The 19,412-nt window shown below is 54.2% G+C and overlaps 1 protein-coding gene across 1 annotated transcript in view; it reads left to right on the top strand.

The window, feature by feature from the left end:
- MROH7 (maestro heat like repeat family member 7) overlaps positions 1-19,189 on the top strand; it is a 50,106-nt gene extending 30,917 nt beyond the window's left edge. The window contains exons 13-22 of the mRNA XM_047085920.1: positions 1,628-1,818; positions 4,914-5,051; positions 6,170-6,284; positions 9,651-9,791; positions 10,961-11,140; positions 11,743-11,898; positions 12,465-12,587; positions 16,151-16,253; positions 18,348-18,410; positions 18,945-19,189. Of these exons, the coding sequence (XP_046941876.1) occupies positions 1,628-1,818; positions 4,914-5,051; positions 6,170-6,284; positions 9,651-9,791; positions 10,961-11,140; positions 11,743-11,898; positions 12,465-12,587; positions 16,151-16,253; positions 18,348-18,410; positions 18,945-19,189 (1,455 nt within the window). The remainder of the gene's footprint in view (positions 1-1,627; positions 1,819-4,913; positions 5,052-6,169; positions 6,285-9,650; positions 9,792-10,960; positions 11,141-11,742; positions 11,899-12,464; positions 12,588-16,150; positions 16,254-18,347; positions 18,411-18,944) is intronic.
- The last annotated feature ends 223 nt before the right edge of the window (positions 19,190-19,412 follow it).

The raw sequence follows: 19,412 nt of genomic DNA, 5'->3' as shown, positions 1-19,412 counted from the left end.
GCAGTAATAGCTCCTGCCTTGTCTATCTTACCTGTTCGGAAAAGTGAAATAGTGTGTGTGGAAGGGCTTCCCGAGCTGTAAAGTACAAACTGCCATTCGTGGTCCCCACCCAGCCCTCCTTGTGTGACTTGTTTCCCTGGGAACATGCCAGCTTCACAATCCAAGGCTTCTCCCTTGGGTGGCTTCCTGGGGGTATGGATCTTGGCCATTTCTTCGTAAAGAAGGCTTCTTTCCCACCCCTCCCCTTATTCACCCTCCATCGCCTGTAGGGCTGGCGGGAAGAGGACCAGAGACCCCAGTTTACAGAGGATGAATGAATCTGAGGCCCAAAGAGGGCTAGAGAGTGGTGGGACCAGAATGAGCCATCCAATCTTGTGACCCCCGCCTGTCAACTCCCCCTGCCCCTGCACTCTCCTCCTGCCGGTTAGGCCTTAGTGGGCCGAGTGGGAGGTGGGCCCAGGCCAGGACAGACTGGATAGCAGGTGGAGAAGTTGGAAGGTGAGCACCCGTCAGGTCCCAGGGAGCATCGTGGGTCAAATACCAACAAAACCAAGCTTCCGGGACTTTGGCGGGCTGGTGTGGGGAGTCATGGATGGAAGGGGCAGGGGCGTGATCAGTAGGCATGGAGTGACAGAGTCGAGGTCTGGGCCTCGCTGGCTCCCACTCAAGGCTGGGGTTTATTTCTCTTGGTTGCTGGGCACCAGGGGATCCAGTGAGGGTGGCCTGGTTTAATGGGCCAAACTGAAGGGGCAATGGGTGCCCCCTCACGGTCTCTGTGCCTGTGTTATGAATGAGGAAGAGGCAGGGCATCCTGTACCTGGTGTCTGAGTCCCAGACACCTGGGACTTGAGTCCCAGCCCTGCTCCCAAGGGCTGGGTGACCATGGGTAAGTGTCTTCTCCCTTCTGAGTTTGTCTCCCCACCTTCACAACGGGATCAAGACCCCGCCTGACAGGGGCACCTGGGCGGGGCTCAGGCGGTTAAGCATCTTAACTTCGGCTCAGGTCATGATCTCAGGGTTCATGAGTTTGAGCCCCGAGTCCGGCTCTGAGCTGACAGCTCAGAGCCTCGCATCTACTTCTCGGGTTATGTCTCTCTCTCTCTCTCTCAAAGATAAACAAACATTAAAAAATTTTTTTAAAAGACTCCACCTGACAAAAGGTGGGAGAGGATCCCTCTACCATGATTGTTCCAGGGTTGTGTCAACATCAAGGAGGCAGGCTATTGTTCTGGTGTAGGGCCCACCCAGAGAGCCAGGAGTTGGGGTGCAATAGGGGGCGTAGAGAGCTGGGCTCTCCCAATTAAAAAAAAATTTTTTTTTAATATACTTAATTTGAGAGAGAGACAGAGCAAGCAGGGGAGGGACAGAGAGAGAGAGAGGGAGAGAGACAATCCCAAGCAGGCTCCACACTGTCAGCACAGAGCCTCATGCGGGGCTAGAACTCATGAACTGTGAGATCACGACCTGAGCCGAAACCCAGAGTCGGAGGCTTAACTGACTGAGCCACCAGGCGCCTCTGGTCTCTCCCAATCCGAGCCTGAGAAGAGCAAAGGTCCAGGTCCAGCTTGCTAGTGAAGCGACCTGGGCCCCTACCGGAGCCTGCAGCCAGCCTCCCCTCCGCCCCCAGGCAGCCAGCGGGCTGTGCGAGCTCCTGTCGGTCAGCAGCTGCGTGGGCTTCGTGAGGCGCGTCTACCCCCAGCTGCTCCTGGCCCTGCTCATTCAGGTCCATTACCACATCGGCCTCAACCTGCCTGGCCGCGTGGCTTTGCGCAAGGACGCCAAGAAGGACGCCCAGCCCTCCGTCTTCGTACCCGTGCGGTATGTCCACTGGGGGGGAGCCACCCAGCGAGGGCCCTTTCGAGCGTCTTCAGGGCGATCGATCAGTAGAAATTAGCTTTGGGACTAAAGGAGAAAACAGAAGCACACTTTTACGAGAGCCAGTACATTTCTTCAACAACTGTTTGGGAGCACCTGCTGTGATGTGTGGGCCAGGCGCTGGCTGACACTGGACAACGGCAAGCAATCAGCTCACAATTTCGTTTCTCCCCCGGGCTCTCTAGAGATATTATTTGTATTAGAGTTGTATCCACGGCCCACCATTTTATTTTCTATTTTTTAATATAGTACCTTTTCAAACGTTTATTTTTGATAGAGCAAGCCCACGTGCAAGTGGGGGAGGGGCAGAGCGAGTGGGGGACAGGGGATCCCAAGCAGGCTCTGGGCTGACGGCAGAGAGCCCGATGCGGGCCTTGAACTCATGAACCGTGAAACCATGACCAGAGCCGAAGTCAGACGCTTAACCGACTGAGGCCCCCAGGAACCCGCCCCCCCCAGCCACCGTTTTATTTTTAATTATTAACCGGTGTAGGTAATATACGCACATGGGTAAAAGTCTCAAAAGACGTTGGAGGTGAGTCTCCTTTCCTCTCCTTACCCAGTGACCCTCCCCAGAAAAACCGGGTTCTTTCATCCCCTTCCCCAGCTGGTTTATGCAGAGATAAGCACACATTTAGATTTCTGTTTTTATACCAACGGTAGCGGACTTTACAGTTAGACATTTTTGCTTTGAGCAGCTACTATATCTTGGAGATCATACATGTAGAGCTGCCTCATTATTTTTAACAACTGCATAATATCCCTATAAGTGCAGTTTCAAGGTACCATAGTCTGTTTAACCAGGATCCTCTCGATTTAGGTACTTTGCAGCCCTTGGCACTTACAGACGGTGCTGCAGTGAGCTCGTGTGTATGTCTCTAGGCGTGACTGTACATGTAGGACGAATTCTTGAAAGTAGAATGGGCGTGTCCAAGGGTCCCTGCATCGAAATCTCGAGCTGGAACAGGCATGCGCAGTGGAAAGTGCTGGTGAGCAGTGAGTGATGAAGGGGAACACGGCAGCACCCCCTGCGGCACCCAGTTTGCCGAAGCGCCCTCCCAAGAGGGCACGGAGTGCAGCCGTGTGTGAGAATGACTGTCCCACGCCTTTGCCGGCACCAGGGAACAGACACGTTTGTCTCTGCGGATCTGAAAGTTGGAAAAAACGCTGTGATTTTCATTCGCGCCCCTGTTATTTTGAATGAGGTGGAAGGTGAAATGCCGTTTGTGTTTCCTGTTCTGTGAGCGGTGTTTGCTCCGTTTTATACGGGACTGCTGGGGATTTTTCTGGTGAGAGCGTTTTCTGTGCTGAGGACGTTAAGTCTTTGTCACTCGTGTTCCAGTTTGTCACTTAACCTGCAACATTTCATGGTTGTTTGCCATCCAGAAGGTTTACGTTTGTGTGTAGTTGAGTTTATCAGTCTTTTTGTTTTTAATGTTCATTAAAAAAAAGTTTTGTTTTTTTTGAGAGAGAGAGAGAGGATGCAAGTGAGCAAGGGGCAGAGAGACAGAGAGAGAGAGAGAGAGAGAGGAAGGGGCAGGGGGTGGGGAGAGAGGGAGAGAGAGAATCCCAAGCAGGCTCCACGTTGTCACGTGGGGGTCGAGCTCATGAACCATGAGACCGTGACCTGAGTGGAAATCAAGAGTTGGACGCTTAACCTATTGAGCCACCCAAGTGCCCCTGTCAGTCTTTTCTTTTTTGGCTTCTGTTGTGTAATGCTCAGAGGGGTACACGTTGAGGGGCCGAGGGCGAGCCCTTGTGTGGCGGGACTTAAAGTTAGAGCACCTTGGATTTGAGTGCTGGTTCCATCATTTAGGCTGTGTCCGCTGGGTAAACTGCTTTAGCCTCTTGGCGGCCTGGTGTTCTTGCCTACGAAATGGGGGCAGTCTTCCTGCCCCACAGGTGTGCTGGAAGGACAAACAGGACCGCATCCCAGCGCGACACCGCGTGCCGAGGCCGGGCCACCCATGCCGGCACTCGTGAGGCTGGCACCCCTGACTCAGAAAGCCGGCGGGCTCCGGGGCAAACAGAATCAGAGGAAAGCAGAGGAGGCGCTGGGTGGGGGAGAGAAAGGGAGCACGTGGCAGAGAAGTTCTCGACTGTCTAACGATGAAGAGCGCGGCCTCTCTGAGCCAGGCTGTCCGGGGAGCGTCCCCCGCCCCGCGTAATGAAGTCCACTTCTGCGCCCTGCGGCAGCCCCGCACTTGGACCCTGCTCCGCCTTGGGTCGTTGGCCCCCCTCATCCCGCTGTAGGGTCAGGGCAACACATGCTCCGCTTTGCTGGGAAAAGCTGAGAACCTTCCAGGGAGGTGACGCTCGCGGAGTGGGTGTTTGGGGGAGACAAAGGAGCCGCGCCACCGTCCCCAGACTTCCTCTTAGGGTCGCCTCCCCTTTTTTGCAAAGCAGCACAGACCTCACTTGGGGGCTCCTAGCGCTGTATCTTTGGGAGGGGGTGGGGAGGAAGGAGGAAGGGTAGCGGCATTTTTGTTAAAATTTGGAGGCTGTTGGAGGAAACGGTGGAAGCGTGGAGAGGCCGGACCAGGCCTGACGCGCGCCGCTGTTTCCGGGTCGGGGGAGGGGTCCTTCAATGCCTCCAGGTTGGGGAATCACTCCTTACGTGCCCTGAGGGGGTGAAGGACTTGGGGCCAGCGCAGGTGACTGTACAAGTGAGCAGAGAGGACTGTCCTGCAGGGCGCTGCCGGGTCATGGGCGTGAAGGAGTGGGGACGAGTGAGGCAGGACCCCGGGGCTCAGCTGGGGAGGCCTGGCCCCCACCTCTCCCTCTAGGGAAGAGGCTCAGGAGAAACGGGAAGTTGAAGCAGCATTTCTGAAAGGAAGGGAATTCTGCTTCTGTTTACTCTCTTTCTCAAAGCTAACAATCATTTTTTAAAAAGCCTCTTTGTCTGGAGACACCAGTTATCGCTATCTAACAATCAGCATGGCCCAGAGATGCGGGTCTGGCCAGATGGGAGCTGCTGGGAGGGAGTCCCGGCCTGTGGGAGTAGGTGGCGGGAGATCTCAGCCCCCTTGTCTTGGCAGCTGGGTGGTCAAAGTGGTGAAAACCCTGCTGCTGAGGATGGGCTGCTCATACGAGGTCACCTTTCTGGAGGACCAGGGCGGCTGGGAGCTCATGGGGCAGGCCGAGAACCACCACCGCGGAGTGTCCCTGCTGGCAAGGTGAGGCTGGGGCTCCCTGGGGCAGGGGGTACAGGGAGGCAGAGACCCCAGCATCTTCACACACACGTGGCTTCGCGTCTGTCTCTGGGCCAGACCCTTCCCTCGGTCCATCACCTGTTTTCTGAACGGCGGGGTATCGCCTGTCTTGGCGGGTGGATGCCACACGCATGAATAATGGCACACGGTCCGTGGAGGCTGTGGCTATGACAGTGCCCGGCAGTTGTGGAGCACTTAGTATACTTACAAAGCACCTTTTCTCGCGGTCTTGGGACGTCGGTGCCCACGCTAATACAGAAATGGTGGGGTGGTCTAGTATTTCCGTGTGGGGCCTTGGCGTCGGTCTGCCTGCGTCTGAGTCCCAGCTCATCCCCTCCCCGCTGTGTGTCTCAGGGCAAGTTCCTTCCCCTCTCTGTGTCTCAGTGTGCCCATCAGTAGTGTGGAAATAGGAATAGGACCCATCTCCAGGGTTTGGGATGAGGGTTGAATAGAGTACTTTGAACAGCCCCTGGTAATGGCAAGAGCTCAACACAGGTTAGCTTTCACTATCATTATGCTGACCAGTGGGCAGGGATTATCAACGCACATTTTAAAGAGCAGGATGCCAGGGTGCAGAGAGGGACAGTTATGCACCAAAGGTCACACAGCTAGGAAGTGGCAACGCTGGGAGATGACCTCCTGATCCAGACCAGGCTCTTCCCTTGCAACCATATACAGCCTCGCATAAGGTTGGGAAGGTGTACCTCGATTTCAGTGACGTGGCTCCTACAATCTGTTCTTTAACCCTGCGCCCTGAGTGCCCAGGATGGTGCGGTCCCCGGGGGTCTCAGGATACAACTGCATTTATTGAGCACCTCCTGTGCTCTAGGCATCATGCAAAGGGCTGTATGCTCTGTGCTCTTGGGCGAGCTTTCTCACTCTGAGCCTCGGTTTCCCCATCTGTAAAACAAAGCAGTTAAACCAGGTGGCCTCTGAGAGCCTGTCGGGGTGGGAAATCCTGGGAACACAGGCCCCCAGGTGCCCCTGACTTGCCCAGAGTTTAGAGTGCCAGGCCAGACCCCCCCAGCAGGCCCCCGGGGCTGGAGAGGCTGAGAGGACTGCTCGCCCCTCCTCACCCCCAGGGCCATGGTGCATTACTCCTGCCAGGAGCTCTGCCGTATCCTCTATCTGCTCATCCCGCTCCTGGAGAGAGGCGACGAGAAGCACAAGATCACTGCCACCGCCTTCTTCGTGGAGGTACCGAGGGGCAGCGGGCACCGGGCAAGGCTCCCCTGGGCCTCCCGGAGCACAGACCTCAGTTCACGTGACCAGTCATTTCTCCTGTGCAAACAGTACTTAACAACTGAGAGTTTCATGAGCATGATTGCTCTAGAATACAAAGGCCTCATAGAATTTCCCTTTGGTCCTCCTCTTTCCACCCCTTCACCCCATTCTACTCTCCCCCAGACTCCCCTCATGCCCAGGCAACCCCAGCCTTTGCTGGGCAGTGCCATGTGCTGGGCACCAGACCTGCAAGGTTGGAGGTACAAATATGAAATTGACTCTGCCTAGCCCTCAAGGAATTTTCAATGCGGTAGGGAAGCCGCAGGACACCGTAATTATAACATGGGGTGCCATGGAGTGACCTGTGCTATGATGGCGGAAGTCCAGGCTGTGGCGGAAGAAAGGAGACTGGAGGTGGTGGTGGTGGTGGGAGCATCAGGGAGGACTTCCTGGAGGAAGTAACATCTAAGCTGAGTTGAATGTGTGGAGGGTACCAGGGGGTGCTGGGGGAGGTGAATCAGGAGGTTGGTTAGGGTCAGATCCAGAAGAGGACACCCACCAACAATTATAGTTAACATTTGCCTACTTATTTGAGGATAGATGGTTTTATTTCTTTATTTCTTTTTTTTAATAGGTAACATTTATTGAGCACTTACTATCCTCCAGGCACGTTCTTAGTGTTTTACACATATATTTGATCCTCATGATAATCCTGTGGTGCAGATGCTATTTCATCCCCCAGTTTAGAAGGGGAAACTGAGGCACAGATTTAAGTTAAGTTTTCCGAGGCCACACAGCTCGTAAGTGGCAGATCCAGGATTCAAACCCAGACACAAACCCACTCTCTCCCTCCCTCCCTCTCTTTAGTTTAAAAAAAATTGCGGTAAAATATACATAACATAAAAGTTGCCCTTTTAGCCATGTGTCAGTGTAGATCCCAGGGGCATTAGGTGCAGTCACATTCTTGTGCAGCTGTCAGCACCATCCACAGAACTGCTCGTCGTCCTTCCTGAATGCAGCCTCTGTCCCAGACTGAAACCGTATTTGTTAAACACTATGCTGCCGTTCTGCCTCCCCAGCCCCTGGCAACCAGCACTCTGCTCTCTGTCTATGAACTTGGCATTGTAGGTTTCACATAAGTGGAATCATACAATGTCCTTTTGTGTCTGGCTTTTTTCACTCAACCTTATGTCTTCAAGGTTCATCCATCTTGTTAAAGGGGCTCAGAATTTCATTCTTTTTTAAGGCTGAGTAATATTCCCTTGTGTGTATATACCACCCTTTGTCTATCCATTCATCTGTCGATGGGGCTCTAGGCTTACCCTTTCCTTAACATTCCCCTGGAGCACTGAGCAGTGGCTCTCCACCCTGGGGCAAGTGTCCTCAGCCTGGTCCAGGCCTTCTCCTCCTCCCCAGAAGACGTGGGCTGCTCTCGGCCAGAGCCGGGCCCACCACGTTCACTGTGGCACCTTGACGTAGCTCACGTGTCCCTCCCCGGCTTCCCCAGCCACCTCTGCTGTGACTGTCTATGTGCGTGCTTGCTTCTTCCAACGGCAGGGGAGCCGTGTGACCCTGGCAAGTCCCGGAACCCCCCTGTGCCTGGGCTTCCTCGCTAATTGTATGGGGATAATAAATTGCCCACCTCATAAGGTTTTGCTGAGGATTAAATGAGTTCACGTGAAGCTCTGAGAATAGTGCTTGCACCTGGGAAGCACCATCTGTGAGTCAGCTGTATTACTGCTGTTATTATTATCATCACCATCATCCTCATCAATACGCTTCCCTGCATCTCTAGCGTGTAGCCTGGAACCTGGTACAGAGCAGGTCTGAGCATCAGTTGGGTGGATGGGTGGAGGGGTGGGTGGAGCCTTTCCTGCCTCCTCCCCCTCTGATCCACCGCCCTGCCCCTCTCCCCAGCTCTCTCTTTTCATCATACAGACACAGGGCCTCAATAGTTACAGTGGAGGTAAGGCCAGGGAACGGATGGGAGAAGCATTACTGAGGCTGACCAGGCAGGGGGCTGCCGTGGGTGGGAGGGTGGTGGAGAGAAGAAGGAGATGAGAGTGATGCCCAGTTTAGGGTTGGAGAGTGGAGGGCGGTGGTGCTAACCCCTGCCACGGGAACATAGGGGAAGGGTAGTTCTAAGGAGGAAAGGAACCGAATTTCGTGTTGGACCTGAACTCATGCACCAAAAGTGTGCTCTAAGCACATACTCTACCCCAGAGCTTGTGTTAGGTTACAGGGACCCAAGGAGAGGCACTCAGTTTGTGTTCTCAAGGAAGCCCCAGAGGGCAGAGGGGTGGCAGGAGGCAGACACATAAGTAGATAGGGGCACTGGGGTTTCCCTGTTCAGGGCTCCCAGAGAAGGGGGCAGTCCACCCAGACGAGGCCTGGGCACAATGTCAACCATGGCTTCGAGGGGGAGCCGAGTTTTAGTTGGAGCCATGCAAGGTGCTTGAGTGGAAGTGGGCGCCCTTGCAGAAGGGCATCCTGCCAGCACAGAGAGGACAAAAAGCCTGGGTCCTTCCACAGACAGCGGGCAGCTTAGTTAGCAGCTGGTTGGCGGTCAGAGTGTGAGGATGGGCATGGCGTGAATGAGGCCCCAGGGGCAAGTAGGGCCCGATGGTGAAAGTCAGTGGGGGGCACAGGGGCTCTGAACTGGAGAGTGACATGTTCAGCCTCTGGCAAACTGTTTTCCAAGTCAGGAGCTCTGGACGGCGCCATAGACTAGAGACGGTGCCTTGAGTGTTATATGCCTAGGGCTGGCAGTTAAAATCCTGAGCTGAGGGGCTCACTGAGGACGGTGGGCAGAGGGAAGCCAGGCAGAGAGGACAGAGTCTGGCGTCACCAACACTGATGGCTGGGTGGGGACAGGAGCCAGTGGCTGGTACTAATTAGACCAGCACTGTCCAATATGATAGCCACCAGCCACATTGGGGCCTAGTCAGCCCCTGAAATGTGTCTGTCTGAATCGAAATGTGTTGTGAGTTTGAAATTCACACCGCATTTCAGACTTGATTCAAAAAAGTCTTAGAGACTAAAATATGTCAATAATCTCTTTATTGATTACATGCCGAAATGATAAGACTTTGGATATATTGGGTCAAATAAGATGTATTACTAAAATTGACTTCATCGATTTCTCCTTTGCTTTTTTAATGCGGCTTCTAGAAAATTTAAATTTACGCACGTGGCTTGCTTTGGACAGCGCTGACCAGATAGCAATCGTTCATGCCCCACACTTAGCCCCTGGTCATCCAGCGTGCACTTCCCATGCGTGGGGAGACGGATGGCTGCACTGGCCCTTGGCCCAGGGAGTAATTACCATCACCCCTGCAGCTTCTCCAGATGGAACAGGTGCGGCGGATCCCTGAGGAGTACTCTCTGGGGAGGATGGCTGAAGGCCTGAACCACCAGGACCCCATCATGAAGGTGCTGTCCATCCGAGGCCTGATCATCCTGGCCCGCAGGACTGAGAAGGTGAGCAGAGGACAGAGGAGAGCTCGGCCAGCCAGGCCCCGAGCTCAGGGAAGGGTGGAGCTTGGCCATCACGGACTCTCAGATGCTGGAACCCATTTCTGCCCCTGCCTCAGTTGCCCCATCTGTAAAGTGGGTAGATAGCCTTTAAAGATTCCCCATACATTTTATTCTTTTTGAAATAGTTTCCTTTTTAAAAAAATGTTCGTTTATTTATTTATTTATTTTTGAGAGAGAGAGGGCATGTGAGTAGGTGGGGGGCAGAGAGGGAGAGAGGGAGAGAGAGAATCCCAAGCAGGCTCCTCGCTGTTAGCACGGAGCCCGATGGCGGGGCTCGATCCCATGAACTTAGAGGCCATGACCTGAGCTGAAATCAAGAGTCAGATTCTGAATCGACTGAGCCACCCAGGCACCCCTGAAATCGTTTCTAATCCAGATTTTTCACAATGACCCTGAAGGCAGTGTGTATAGGAGGGGTTGGAGATGGCAGTAATCATTCCCGTTTTACAAATTAGGAAACTGAGTCCCAGATTGTTGGTGCACCTTAGCATTTTTTAAAGAAATGTTTGTTCATTTTTGGCAGAGAGAGAGAGAAAGAGGGTGTTCACACATGAGCACAAGTGCGGGAGGGGCAGAGAGAGAGAGAGAGAGAGAGAGAGAGGAAGAGAGGGAGACACAGAATCCAAAGCAGACTCTGGGCTCCCAGCTGTCAGCACAGAGCCCGACACAGGGCTCGAACTCACGAACCAGGAGATCGTGACCTGAGCAGAACTCGGATGCTCAACCGACTGAGCCCCCCCGGGCGCCCCCATCTTAGCATTTTAAAAAGTGCTTTGTTTTCCTCTGCCTGGTGCCGTTGCAGCTCAGGGTCTAGAGGGCCGAGGGGACAGGATGTAGACTGCAAGCTAACTAGCAACACAGGCCATCTACCTAGTGCCAACAAGGGGGTGGCCACAAAGGGCCTCAGGTCTCCAGGAAGGAGTGAGTGAGGACACAGAGGACTTTGGGGACGGGAAGAGCTTGAGTGAGGGCATTCCAGGCCGGTGGGATGGCATAACCAAAAACCTGGAGGGGTATCGTCTCCACCAAGTTTATCTCAGTGAATCAGAGGCTGGGGCTCTCACCTGTCAGCCCAGGTAGGAGCCCCCATCCGAGATGGTCCTGCCCCACAGACTGCCAAGGTCCAGGCCCTCCTGCCCTCTATGGTGAAGGGCCTGAAGAGTATGGACGGGCTGCTGGTGGTGGAGGCGGCCCACAACCTCAAGACCATCTTCAGGGGGCAGGACCGGAAGCTGATGGACAGCTCGGTCTATGTGGAGATGCTTCAGGTCCTGCTCCCACACTTCAGTGATGTAAGGGATCCCACGGGGGTGGAGGGTGAGAGGGTTTGCGGGGGGGGGGGGGCTCTTTACTACTCTGGGGGATGCAGTAGCTGCCACGGCCTTCTGGGGGCAGGGCAGACCGGAGTCAGCCCAGGGGGAGGGGCCCCTTGTTCCACCTGGCACACTGTTTGTGAGTGGTTTGCATGGAGAAAGTTCCTTCTCTAATTGGTTGCCACAGAGAGAGCTCTTTTGTAATGAAGCCTCCCCAGACATGTGCCTCCTTGCAATTGGCCCACCTGGCGGGGGTGCATTTTTTAATTGGTTCCAGCAGAGGGGGACGTTTTTTTCCACTTGGCACTAAGGCACCTTTTAGGTTAGTGGGGGGCCCTGGCTGGGGAGAGAGGGCAGAACTCTGGACCTAGGCTTCAGTGAGGGGGATGCTGGCCCCAGATCAGCCCCACCAGGTGGCCTCCGCTTTTCTCCATCCATCTCCATGCTTCTTGTGCCTGGAGGGCCCCGCCCCACCCCCCCAGAGTGAGTGGAAGGAAGGCTGATGCCTCTGCGGTGGGGCTCAGAGGCCCAGGCAGCCTCTGGGAGGAGGGGGCATGCCTGAGCCTCCGGGTCTGCCCCAGTCACGAGAGGACGTGCGCTCCTCCTGCATCAGCCTGTACGGCAAGGTGGTCCAGAAGCTGCGGTCGCCTCGCACCCCAGCCGTAGAGGAGCAGCTGATCGGCACCTTGGTGCCCCTGCTGCTGACCATGCAAGACGGCAACGCCAAGGTGAGCCAGGTGAGTGTGCGTAGGCCCCGGGCCCTGCGGCCGAGCCTCCCATTAGGGAAATGAGGCCAGAGTCACTAACCACCTGTCATGGACAAGCCTGTTTCCCAAAGGCACCGTGGTGGAAGTCCTCCTCAAAAGGAACAACTGCACTTGTGCATTTCAGAGTGGTTTTTTTTTTAATTTTTTTGACTAAAAAATTTTTTTTGAGTTTATTTTAGAGAGAGAGAGAGAGAGAGACAGACAGAGCATGAGTGGGGGAGGGGCAGAGAGAGAGGGAGACACAGCATCCGAGGCACCTTTTAGGTTAGTGGGGGGCCTTGGCTGGGGAGGGCTCTGGCTGGCTCCAGGCTCTGAGCTGTCAGCACAGATGCGGGGCTCGAACCCACCAACCACGAGGTCATGACCTGAGCCGAAGTCAGACGCTTAGCTGACGGAGCCACCCAGGCGCCTCGGGCACTTGTGCATTTCAAACAGGATTTGATTTTCCAAAAGTCTCACCAAACTGTTTCTCTGGAGTATGTTCTGGCTGTCGTGGAGTTCCCCAGCGCTGGCATTGTCCTCCTCTTGGTCCCCAGAAATGTGTGAAGACCCTGTTCCGCTGTTCCTGCTTCATGGCCTGGGAACTGCCAAAAAGAGCTTATAGCCGGAAGTCCTGGGACAACCAGCAGCGGACGGTGGCCAAAATTTGCAAGTACCTTGTGAGTGCTTTCAAGACTGAGTGGTTCCTGATGCGTGTGCTGGAGGGGGCCAACTCTTCCCTTTTCTCTTCCTTCTGTTCGCCCGAGCATCCTGCCTGGCAATTCCACGACCGCCCACAAGTTGTCGGCTTCTGAACGTGCATCTGTATTTCTGGCTTCTCGCTTCTAGTGTCCCTCTCCGGTGGCTTACCGGACACCTCCCTGGTGAACCACACGCACTTCAAGCTCAGCAGGCCTCTCTGAGCTTATGGCCTTCCTTCCCATTTCAATTCTGTTCTGTCCCTCTAGACCCCCAAAGTAGACACCTAGAATTATCCTCGACTCTGTATCTGTCACCTTCCACATTTGATCAATCTTTAATATCCTAAATATCTCTGCATCTGGCTTTTCCCTCCCCATCCCCACTGTCCTTGCCCTTAGTTCAAGACACGGATGTCTCCCAGCTGGGCTCTGGATCCAGCCATCGCCTGGCTCTTTCAGCCTTGAATCTCATCTCTTCTGATCCCATCCCCACTCGGGCCACCAGAGCGGTCTGGTTCAAACACGAGTCTGTCTGTCTTATACCCCTGCTTTGAGAGCTTCAGCGGCTCCCTTTTCTGCATCGGCAATTGCCAGGGTGTATTCTCTGTGACACATTCCCACGAGAAATACCCCCGAGGGGACAAAAGAGGTTCTAAGATGAGTAAGTTTGGGAAACACTACCTCGTCATCTTCCTCTTGGACGGTTGTCGTGCCATCAGGTCATTAAAGGCTCTGAGATGTTCGGTGCTGAGATTTTTCATGGTTGTTGAATCTGTGGATTCCCCAAGTTATTTATTTATTTGTTTTATTTATTAATTTATTTGTTTAAGGTTCTCTGCCCCACATGGAGCTTGAACTCACAACTCTGAGATCAAGAGTTGGCTGCTCTACTGACTGAGCCACCCAGGCACCCCTTCCCAAACTTATTTAACCACAGAACCCCCTTTCTAGGTAACACCTGACGGCATCCTGAATTAGGAGCAGGCCATAAACACCCAGTTAGAACGGTAGAACGCGTCCTGCAGGATGAAGCCCTGTCCCTCCTCATAACATTTGGGAAGCTTTGCCATCTAGTCCCATCTACCTCCCCTGTTGTCACAGGCCAGGCTCCCCAGGACGCAGACTCAGAGACAGAGATTAGCATGCAGGAGGTTTATTAGGGTGCACCCTTGGGTTCAACACCTGCGGAAGGGAGGGCAGGGGGCAGGAGGAGAGGTCAAGCTGCAGCGTAGCTTTGGGAGAGATCTCAGCCAACACTGCAGTGAGATTCCCCAAACTGGGGCCAGGGGCCAGGGCTCTACACCCCTGTGTCCGTTTGTTACTGGAAGCCAGCCACCCTGGGAAGGGACGTGACCTTGGGCCAGCAGTTCTCTTCCGCGGAGGCGTTGCTGGGGCAATAAATGCTTCACACCAATGTGGGCGGGGCAGGCCAGCACCCTCCACACCAATCTAGCGAAACGTGCAGAGTAACAGATTCCAGGATTACGAAAAGGGCTGGATACGACCCTTATCGGTAATGTTCAAAGCCTCCTCGATGCAGTGCCTGATATTATTACTATCATATCCCAGTGGGAAAAAGAGGTCTGGAGGAGGCGTTTGGCCAGGGTGCTGGTTCAGATACCTACAGCGACCAGAGAATGAGCATGCGCAGGAGTGGTGGGGGCTGGGGGCAACCCGGAGGGCCTGGGCCCTCTTGAAAGCACGAGTGGGTGCTCCGCTTCACTGTGCAGGCCGTTCTTGCCAGGTCCTCCGGCTTCAGGAGAAAAGCTAGAAGCCCAGATTTTTATAAGACATTAATTAGCCATCAATTTAGCTTGTTTATTAAATTTTTTTTTTCAACGTTTATTTATTTTTGGGACAGAGAGAGACAGAGCATGAACGGGGGAGGGGCAGAGAGAGAGGGAGACACAGAATCGGAAACAGGCTCCAGGCTCTGAGCCATCAGCCCAGAGCCCGACGCGGGGCCCGAACCCGCGGACCGCGAGATCGTGACCTGGCTGAAGTCGGACGCTTAACCGACTGCGCCACCCAGGCGCCCCAAATTTAGCTTGTTTAAAACACTGCTGGTCACTGTTCTGCCAATGACTGTGGTTTGTGGCTTGTGACCTCTGTGTTAGACCCCTCTGGATTCTGTTTTGTTTTGTTCGTAGATTTTATTTATTTATTTATTTATTTATTTATTTATTTATTTAATGGCGGGGGGCGGAGAGAGAGGGACAGAGAGAATCTTTAGCAGGCTCTGCGCTCAGTGCGGCGCCTAAAGCAGGGCTCGATCCCACGACCCTGGGATCGTGACCTGAGCTGAAATCAAGAGTCAGACGCTCAACCGACCGAGCCACCCAGGCTCCTCTAGATTCTGTTTTTGTTCTTTCAGCATCAACAGCGTCGCTCGTGTGAAGGTCAACTTCTAGCCGTAGCTTTGAGAAAGGACCAGTAACCCATTCATTCATTCATTCATTCATCCATCCATCCAATGCTTTCTGGGATCTATGCCACACCAACCTTTGTCCAGGGTGCTGAGGACCCTGAGCTGAGTGAGCTGGCCCCTTCTCTTGAGGGAACTCTGGACCCAGTGGGGGAGACATAGATATAAATAATTACAGCATGCTGTCATATGTTGCAGAAGCATGAAGAGTGGCGAGAGCAGCTCCGTCTGAGGGTTGTGGAAGGCTTCAGGGAGGAGGTGGCTCCTGAGATGAGCCTCAAGGGATGAGAAAGATTCATGAGATGAAGAAGAGAGGGAAGGGCACTCCAATCAGGAGCAACTGCTAGTACCAGGCACAGATCCGGAGATAGCGGGGCCACTGGCACTGAAGCAGAGTGTGCATAGCAGGGGGGGCGGTGGTGGAAACTGAGGCAGAGGAGCATGATCATGAAGGCTTTGATGCCAGGCCCAGAGCAGACTGTCAACAGGAGAGTAATCATATTAGATTTTTCTTCATGTTTCTCAGCAGCCCCTTAGCAGGATGCCTGCCCCCCCATGCCCCCTAGTTTCTACTTGATCGAACTTGTCCTGAACACCACTCTCAGACTATTTTGCCCAAAACATTGCTTTGTCATTGCTCTATCAAGAATAGATGTTGGCTTCCTATTTTCTAATGCATAGGTAAGTCTTATTCCTGTCCGGCTTTAAGACCTTCCTAACTGTCCAGTTTATTCTTCACTGCTCTGTAACTCAAATCCTTCACGCTGATCAGACCTGTCTTTTTATCTATCATGTCCCTTGCATGCCGTGTCCATTCTCACTAGGCTGGACTTTTATCTTTAGAACTTTCCTTTGAGCTGTAGCAGGGGGTGGACTGGAAGAGGATATACCCAAGGCAGGAAGACCATGGAAACGATCATTGCAATCTGTTAAGAACAGATGAGGCCTGGTCGCTGGGGGTCTCAGACAGAGGCCAGGATGGTGGCAGAGACATTTAGGAGGCAAGCTGCCAGGGCTTGGCTGCCTGATAGGGTCACCATCCCTAGCTTTGGGAGGACTGGATGGGTAATTAGTGCCTCTGAGGCCCCAGCACTCTTGGGCTTTCTCTTCGTCCCAGGTGACCACCCACCAAGACAGCACCTTCACATTCCTCAGCCAGAGCCTGGAGTATGCCAAGAATCCCCGGGCCTCCCTCCGGAAGTCCTCAGTCACGTTCATAGGTAACCTGGCAGGGCTAGACTTGCACCTGGGGCGCTGCCTGCCCTCTATTTTGCTTCCTCCCCTTGGAAGGAAGCCGCCAGCCCTCCTGGCACCTGGGAAATGCCTCTCCTTGTGTGCACAACTTGGCCAGCAGATGGTCATGGTGCGAATTAGAAAGGGGTTTCTTCCTCTAGATCCCTGCTTGGGAAGTGGGCCACAGGGTGGATCCAGCCTGGAGTCCTTGTGCAGGTCACAACCTTGGCAACTGCACAACGGAACTGCTGTTTTCCCCCTCCCTTCCCCAGTACAGCACGGGTCCGGGCCCAGCAGGAGCCTACCATTGACTGTGGCAAGAGAGGCGAAGCTGTGCGGTAGAAAGTGTGAAGTAGAATCTCAGCTCCATGAGCCCCTTTCTGTGTGACCCCAACTGAGTCATCTACTCCCAGGGAGCCTCAGTTTCCTCACCTGTAAAATGGGGATTAACTCCTTTTTCACAGATTAGATGAGAATATTTTTTAATAATGTGAAGACTGGCTAGTCACGGTGCTCCCTCAACATCAGCTCACTCCACACTTCCCCGAAACAACTCGATTCCCCTCATTCAGAATCCCCTTCAGACCCTTCCGATGGCAGGTGGGAATGTCTCCTCCCAGCCACGCCCCTCCCCTCCCTCAAATATCCACACACTCCTTCACCAGGACCAAGAGACCTTGGTGCATAGGAGCTCGGACAGGATGATGTTCCCACTCACTTTGCAACATTTCTTTTAGTTCTTTCCCCCAAGTCACTTGTGGTTTTCATCCGTCCAGTCGTCCGTGCACCCATTCACTGGCTCATTTACCAAACGTTGTATGATGCTCCCCTCTGCATCAGGTACCATCCAGGCTTAGTCTAGAGAAACAGAGAACCCTTCTGGAGGCGATGTGGATGGCAGGGGTGGGGGTGTGCTGTGAACCCGCTCTGTGCAGGGACAGAGGAGCCAAGCCAAGGACTGGGGGCATCCCTCAGAACGTGGGGGCCTGCTCAGAGGCAGCTTCTCACACAGAGTGACATTATTTGCCAGATGCTGACTTCCCTAACTCTTGCTCCAAATTAACCACATCTAAAAGTGTTGGTGTTCAACAGCCTCAGGGGTGTTCTCTGTGCCAGGGATCTGTGCTGGGGAACCAAAGCAGGGTAGAGGCTGCATCTGCCACAGACGACCTCTGGCCTGGTACAGGGGTCCCTAACTTCTTGCGGGTTTGGGAAACCCTGAAAAAAGTTATGAACACTTCCCCCAGAAAAAATGCATACACACGTACAATTGTGCGTGTGATTTAAGATCCTCAGAGACCGCCCTTCCCACTTCCCCACCCCGAGTGGACCTAAGCTTGAGACCCCTGGTCTGGTGGGCGATATTCATGAGTCACAAAATTCATCACAGTGTGTACAGATGAGAGAAACTCAGATACTCTGGGAGCCCAGAGAGGCACGTAACCTAGCGTGGGCGCAGGGTCAGGAAGGATTTCCTGGAGAAGTAACCATGTTAAGCTGAATATTCAGGGATAAATAGGAATGAGCCAGGCAGAGAAATGTGGGGCGGGCCCAACAAGAGGTGAGAGGTACAGCCTGACCCATTCGAGGACCTGCAGGTACTCTGGGGACCAGGCACGTAGGCTGGGAGCCGGGGAGGGCTGAACAACGTGGCTGAGGAGCGGGGTCTCATTCCCTCCAGGACCCCACACTTGCCTGAAAGGGGTGCAAGGCGCTCTGTGTCCTTTACATTATTACCGCTCAAACACCCCGGGGAAGGGGCCAGCTGAGGCAGCAACCTCCCTGAGTCTCAGGTGAGGACACTAAGGGCCAACCTGGGTAAGGGACCACCTAGGGCCACACTGTCAGCGTCAGCTCTAGCCCAGATCCTGTCCCTGTCCCGGTGCCATTCCTGCCCTCCGGACCTGCCGTCTCTCCCAGGACTCCTCTTGGGGAATCTGTTCCAGGGTCAAAATGAAGTTCTCTGTTTATGTCCTCCTTTGTGGGACTCAAGGAGGGCGGGAGAGCTTCAGAAGGTCTGGTCTGAGGGCGGGGGCCCTAGTCAGGAGTTGGATGCACTCACCTCTTGGCTTACACTCAAGGGTCCCTGGTCCCCTGCATGGAGAGCATGATGACAGAAGACCGGCTGAATGAAGTTAAAGCGGGTAAGTCCTGCCCTGCGTCTTTGAGATCTCAGGGGCTAGGGAGAGAATGAGTGGGCTCGCAGTGGGTGACAGAAAACAGAAGGACTAGGTCCCAAAGCAGGGGGCATCAGCTCAGTCCAGCTGTGCTAGTCTTCATCCCTGGCAAGCAGTGTTAAGTACCACGGGGTCACCAGGACACGGAACACACAGCCCCACCCTAGGGGAGTTTACAGTCTAGGAACCCCGGCTAGAAAACAAGCCCTAAACCATTTAGTACAGAGCAAGTGGTCCAGGCTCTTCATCGGGGCGGGTTAATTTTGTAACTGGGGAAACTGATGAGGTTGGGGCAATCCAGGAAGGCTTCCTGAAGGAGGCAGATTTTAATTCAGGCTTCGAAAGGCAGGCACAGTTTGAAGGGCTGGGAGGAAGATGAAATGAAGGGATGTTAAACAAAATCCTAAGCCGAGACACCGGGGTGAGAAGGGAGCATCCGCTGTGAGAACTTTGTGGGGGACCCGGTCTTAACAAGCAGCCTTTCTCCTCCCCCTGACCCAGCTCTGGAAAACCTAAGACACGACCCAGAAGCATCAGTGTGCATCTACGCGGCCCAGGCCCAGGACCACATCTTAGCCAGCTGCTGCTGGAACTCCTGGCCGCTGCCACACAGGGACTCGTGGGTGTGCGACCCAGCCACCACGCACCGCTGGAGCCCTAGCTGCAAGAGCCTGCCCGCTTCTCACCAGCGGTGCTCCTGGATCGCGCAGGCACTGGGCTCCTGGAAGATGGCCTTGAAGCAGTGATGTGCCTGAGCCCCCGGCCCTCCCCAGAGGCGGCCGCGGCCACAGCCATGCCCACTATAAATGCCACGTGGCTTACCTCTCCCCCTGTGTGTTTCCTCCTGGAAGACGCCCCGTGCCCTGGGGCAGCCATTGCTCCATGTGGCACATTTGTGAGATGAGTGTGGCCTTCATTGAGGACTCAAGGCCATGGAAAAAGTCCACCTTGTGCCTCGATGTCCCCTCC

This window comes from Lynx rufus, unplaced genomic scaffold (genome assembly GCF_022079265.1).
Source record: "Lynx rufus isolate CCGP_SWC_20201006 ecotype Redwood Valley unplaced genomic scaffold, mLynRuf1.p SCAF_2, whole genome shotgun sequence".
Lineage (NCBI taxonomy): Eukaryota > Metazoa > Chordata > Mammalia > Carnivora > Felidae > Lynx > Lynx rufus.
This window is presented reverse-complemented; position numbering and strand designations above follow the sequence as displayed.